Genomic DNA, 6075 nt, shown 5'->3' on the forward strand with positions numbered 1-6075 from the left:
TCATCTGGTATTGTCGTTTGTCAAGACATTATATGGGAAATATCTCCACCTTATTAACACACGGATTGTCAGAATTATAGCTGTGCATTTGAAGTCATTTCATGTTCACTATCATTGTTAAGTATTTTTAACATTCCAAAGTTCTAGCTGCAAATAAGCAAATTACAGATGCTCCATTTTCTTGCAACTTTAATATTTATATGCTTAATACAGGCACCTTGTCGTCTTGATACTCCAGAACAGTGTGCTAGGCTCATATGTAAGTCAAATTAGGGTTTTTTTTTGGACTTTAATTTGTAGTGTAGTTCTCATTCTTCTTCTTTTGAGGAACTCAGATGCAAACATGAAATTAGGACTTGGAAGTGGAATGCTAATTGCTGTCCCTGCCCCAGAAGAACATGTTGCTGCAGGAAATGCCATCGAATCTGCAATTAAAAAAGCATTAGAAGAAGCAAAGTAAGGTTGCTATCTCTAATGAACAGTTAATTTCCCCAAAGTTTTAAAGTTATTTTCAGTTCATTTTCTTCTGCTCATACTTGTGATATTTGCAAATTGGATGTGTTTGGCTGGGAACTGTTTCCCTCTAAATATGGTTGTGCCATTGCTCTGGTGCTCCATCCCTCTATAAAAATTTTCTGGACATTGAAGTCATTTTTATATCCATTCAAGATGAATTTTTCCAAACAAATCATTATTTTTGGTTGAGAATATAACAATTATATACTCCAATGATTTTTTTTTTAAAAAGAAATCCAGAGGATGATTTCATTGTGGGATTAATGTGAAAAAGAACATGAGGCTGACACGTTTATTGGTTTCATCCAATGTGCATAAGCTACTCCTAATCTTGCTTCTCGATTATTTTCCAATGTTTTATCATATGTTTTTAGTGTGTCATTAAAAGCATATATGTAGAAGATGAAGTAACCACTAACCAGGATTGAAACTGACATACGTCTATATTACATCATGCATACTTGCCCATTTATTTGCCACTTTTTCATTTTTACTTGCTTTCTAACCATTGTATATGCTAAGCTAATTTTCCTTTGTGAATTATCAATCAAGCTCTTGGTAATCTACTGCATGGTTTTACTAGATCTATCTTTGGAGCTGGTATTCATTAACTGAAATATACATGTCATGTTGTTAGATTTTGTAATATATTTTCTACTTTTGCTACTGCAGGGTAAATAATGTGGCAGGAAATGCCGCCACGCCTTTTCTGCTTTCTAGAGTCAATGAGTTAACTGGGGGTGCATCACTACTTGCTAGCATCCTTTGCTATAAATTATTTTTTTCTTGTCTTAATTTAATCATTGTCATCTTCCCTTCTTTTATGCCACTTTAAACCACGAAAATGAATACAACTTCATCCATCAGTACAGTAAGTCTGTGGCTAATGGCTTGTTTACTTTAGGTGGATGAAACGTGTTCCTTTCTTTTCCCCCTGCTGCTATTCATCCACCCAAGTGTAAAAGGAAAATAAATATTTTAGTTATCCTCTCCTGGTGTATTTCCTTAACAAAATTTCAGATATTGCACTTGTAAAGAATAATGCATTGATAGGTGCAAGAATTGCTGTTGCTCTTGCTGATCTTAGAAGAAGTCTCAAAAATGGTGAGTTCCTATTTTCACTATTCACAATCATAATATAATCCCTTCTTTATTCCTGAAACATTTTATGTACTTTGTACTAATATTGTCATCAATGCAAGTGATTGCATAAGCCTTTTTATAAAAATAGACATTAGCTTAAGCACAAGATGTTCATACATAAATGACGGTATAAATGCCATCCCAATAAATATATACCCTCCATCCGGTTGGAGGTTGACAAAGAATGAAATTTAAACCTCATTCACCAAAAAATTGATGCATGTTTTTCCCTGCTCTTAATGAAAGCATCATTATCTTTGCAACCGGCGAATCATACATGTATATGACTGCCCAATCTCTTCTTTGCTGAATTATTTTTGATGAAGGTTTCTTCTTTACAGGTCAACCACGGTCAGCATTATAAGTTTCAGTAGTGCTATCACAGTCAAATATGGTGAAAATCTGTTTTTGTTATTTCTCACAGCATTTTTGCGATCCATTTAACTATCCTTGTCATTCTCATAACATCCTCTCTTTCTCAGCCGAGGCTCTTAATTAAAATGGAACAACTATTATTGCAAATCTGGATCAGTCATCTGTGTAATTTCGAGGAATAATGTGGCATTCCCATTTTGAAGGTGTGCTTTAACAACGTGACATTTATCACACTAATAGATTTGAAGAGCTTGAGCGGCAACTTGTATACTTTGATTGGTATTGATTTGTAATCAGAGCTATGATTTTTAGATTGTCAAAATTCAGATTCAGATTGTCAAAATTCAGGGATCATACTTGTCACGACCCTGAGGAGTCTCTGGCAGAGGAAAAATTTGGCGATATCTCCCCTATATCGATGATAATCTGAATCATATATACATTCATAAGAATATATCAGTCCACACGGTTGGAATATATATATATATTGCCCGTTGACCCGGTTCGCCGGGTCGAACCGGAACTGGCCCGGGCCGGTTCCGGTTCATTGGCTGTAAAAATAGACGAATCGTCGGTTAACCGGCGGGTTGAATCGTCGGTTAACCGGCGGGTTGAACCGGCGGTTCAGTCGTATTTTTTTTTTTGAACGGCTTGAATCGCCGGTTAACCGGCGGTTCATAGCCGTTGGAACCGCCGGTTAACCGGCGGTTCGTAGCCGTTGGGAGGATTTTTTGGGTATTTTTTTTTTCAACGGTTAGGATTATTTGATCGTTTTTTGATCAATGGCTATGATTTAGTGTCCGTTACTATCAAAACTCTATAAATAGAGAACTCATTTCATCATTTTTCACACACATCTTCTCTACTCTTAATCTCATTTTCGTATTCTCTAATCTCTACACGCTTTCGTTTCCAATTTTCAATTACAATGGAAGGAGGCCGCGGAGGTGTATCATCTCGAGCTCGGAAGGGAAAGCAAATAATGAATCTGCGGGAGGAGGACCCCAACATTCAATCCACCGATGATGAGATCGAGCATCTTCTGAATCTGACACTCGAAACACAAGAAAGTACCGATGCAATTACTTCTAAGGTTCGGGAACTTTCTCCTCTAAAGTCTTCTATTTTCACTAAACATTTTGAGAAGGTCACTCTTCCGTCGGGAGAAATGTGTGCAAAATGTAAGCACTGCAATGCTTCCTACAAATTTCAAGTCGGCGGCAGCTATGGGTCGTTGAAACGACATGTAGAAACGAAGCACCCGACGGAATATGGACTCGACCGTTCTCAAACACAATTATCAAGATTTTCTTCAACTAGCGGTAGTACCGATTTCGTTTTATTTTTATATTCGGATAATAAATTAAGAGAATCATTAGCTAAATTTATTTCCGTAGAACATCTTTCTTTTAGTTTTGGATCTAAATGCACATTTGAAGATTTTTGTAAAGAATCTCTTAATCCATGTGCTAAACGTGTTCCTAGGGCTACATTTACTCGTACAATTAAAAAATTAGTAAAACAAGGAAAAAAGAATTTAATTGATGAATTTAGTAAATTAGATAATAAAGTTTCTTTATGTTCCGATATTTGGAGTGATCATTGGCAAACACATTCGTATATGGGTGTGACTTACCATTGGATCGATAATTCTTAGAACCTCCAAAAAAGATTATTAGCTTATAGAGTTTTTGATGAATCACATAATGCTCATAATATCGCACAATTATTATGTTTAATTTTAGAAGAGTATGGTTTAACTCATAAAATATTTTCAATATCATTAGATAATGCTAGTTCCAATACCGCTTGTATAGATGATCTAAAATTTGTTTGTCAACCTATTATTGGAGGTTTATTTTTTCATATTCGTTGTGTATGCCATGTTTTAAATTTATGTGTTCAAGATGTTTAAAAATTTTAGAAAGTTATATTAAACCAATTAGAATTTTAATTTCTTATTTATGGTCTCATCCATCTATAATGAAATAATGGGATAGGTTTTGTAAAATTAATGGAATGAGACCTAAAAAATTTCCACGTGATGTACCAACACGTTGGAATTCAACATACCAATTATTACAAGATTCATTTCAATATAAAGAATTATTATGTTCATTTTTTGCACAAAACACTAATACTAATATATATTTATTTTGACAACAATGAAATATTTGTAGTATTATTTGTGAAATTTTAAAAGTATTTAATGATGCAACCGAACAACTTTCCGGTGTTTATTATCCCACTGCTCAATTAGTTTTAGAAATTTTTTCTAATATAGTATTAGTTTTAAATGAACATATTAATAATGAATCTTTATCTCCTTGCATCTTAGCTATGGAAACTAAATGGGAAAAATATTTTTATTTAATTCCTGAAATTTATTTAATTGCATTTGCTTTAGATCCTAGATTTAAATTAGAAGTTTTATAAGAAATGCTAACTTTATATTATGACGCTTTAATTATAGATTCTTCTTCTCCTTAATATTATATATAATGTTAGAATTTATTTATATGATATTTATAATCAATATTATGCAAAATATGGAACACAAATTAATATTTCTGAAATACAACAAACTACTAGTAGTAATTTAAAACTTACAAAAGCGCAACTCTTATTAAAAGAACGGACAAAACGTCCACGAGGATCCTCAAGTTCCACACAGGAACTTGAGAATTATTTTACGACTTCTTTTGATTTTAATGAAGCAGATAACGAAAACTTCGATATCTTAAAGTGGTGGTCACAGAAGGCTCAAAGCTTTCCCGTTCTCTCCGTGATCGCAAAAGAAATTTTAGCTTGTCCAGTGTCTGGAGCAGACGTTCAGTGCCGACGACAACATATTAGATGAACGATGATCAACTTTGTCTCCCGACTCATTGGAAGCCCAAGCATTACTGGACGATTGGACCAGAGCGGAGAAAAGAATTCAAGGAATATAACTTTCAGATGACGAAGTTGAAGATTTTGATACTGAAGGAACAAATACGATAGGAACAGGAAATGGAAGTGAATGGAAATGTAAAAGGATAAAAATGTAAAAGAACTACGTGGGCTTTGATTTCCCTAAATGGATACGTAGGCAACTTAAATAAGTGCAAGCCCTTTTTTCAATAAATTTTAATTTCTAATTTTTAATGTTTAATGTTTAATTTTTATTTTTTTTTAACATATTAATCTTGAACCGTGGTGAACCGTGACGAACCGTGAACCGAACCGTGAACCGTCGGTTCTGAACCGTGAACCGTAACCGTCTTGGGCGGTTAAGGTTAAGGGTCGACCTGCCTGGAACCGTCGAACCGGCGGTTCCGAACCGTCGAACCATCGGGTTCGAACCGTGGTCAGGTCTATATATATATATAAACACGCAATTATATATATCAAATAACCCACATGGCTGTACTAAAACACAGCATAAATTGAAAGAAAATTCATACAGATTAAAAACGAAGACCGTTAGTCGGTTAAGTTTACACAACCACAACAAAACAAATAAAACTCTACATAGCAAACTCAAAAGAACAAAGTTGAATTTATACAACATCAAGTCCAACAAAACGTAAGACAAGTAAAGGAGAGCTAACATCGAAAATAGTTCTCGGATGTGACGTGGAACCGGTAGACAGGATATTCTAAGTGACACGACATATCTATGTGCTAATATGAAAACAACAAGAAAAGAAATAGGGGGTAGTGAGTATAACATACTCAGCGGGTATCGAGCAGACATGCATAATAAAATATAACTACTAGTAATAATCATGCATTATAATCTCCGGAACAATAAAAGGTAATACAAAACTGGACAACAGAAGAACTGTACTCACTAGAGCTTCATATCCTGACATGAGGGTGTGAACCTCACCAACAGATGCAGGGTTATCAGACCAAATATATAATGTCTCCTGTATGCATACCAATCATATGCAACCACCAAAATGTAGTATAAAAAAATGTAGCAATCATAAGAAATAAATGCAATCATAAGAAATAAATGCAATCCATGCATATGATGCAAATGACATGGTCACC

The 6075-nt window shown here is 34.5% G+C and overlaps 1 protein-coding gene across 8 annotated transcripts in view; it reads left to right on the forward strand.

Annotated features, from left to right (window-relative positions):
• Positions 1-2413, forward strand: part of LOC122005737 (pseudouridine-5'-phosphate glycosidase-like) — a 33718-nt gene extending 31305 nt beyond the window's left edge. For 7 of the 8 annotated variants that reach the window (XM_042560898.1, XM_042560899.1, XM_042560901.1 and 4 more), the window contains 6 exons: positions 214-259; positions 336-456; positions 1189-1274; positions 1537-1620; positions 2001-2053; positions 2142-2381. In XM_042560898.1, coding sequence (XP_042416832.1) covers positions 214-259; positions 336-456; positions 1189-1274; positions 1537-1620; positions 2001-2023 — 360 coding nt within the window. In that variant the 3' untranslated portion in view covers positions 2024-2053; positions 2142-2381. Of the gene's footprint in view, positions 1-213; positions 260-335; positions 457-1188; positions 1275-1536; positions 1621-2000; positions 2054-2141 lie in introns of all 8 variants that reach the window. The other variant, XM_042560895.1, reaches the window with a different exon arrangement.
• The last annotated feature ends 3662 nt before the right edge of the window (positions 2414-6075 follow it).

The sequence above is a fragment of the Zingiber officinale genome, chromosome 7B, assembly GCF_018446385.1.
Source record: "Zingiber officinale cultivar Zhangliang chromosome 7B, Zo_v1.1, whole genome shotgun sequence".
Taxonomy (NCBI): Eukaryota; Viridiplantae; Streptophyta; class Magnoliopsida; order Zingiberales; family Zingiberaceae; genus Zingiber; species Zingiber officinale.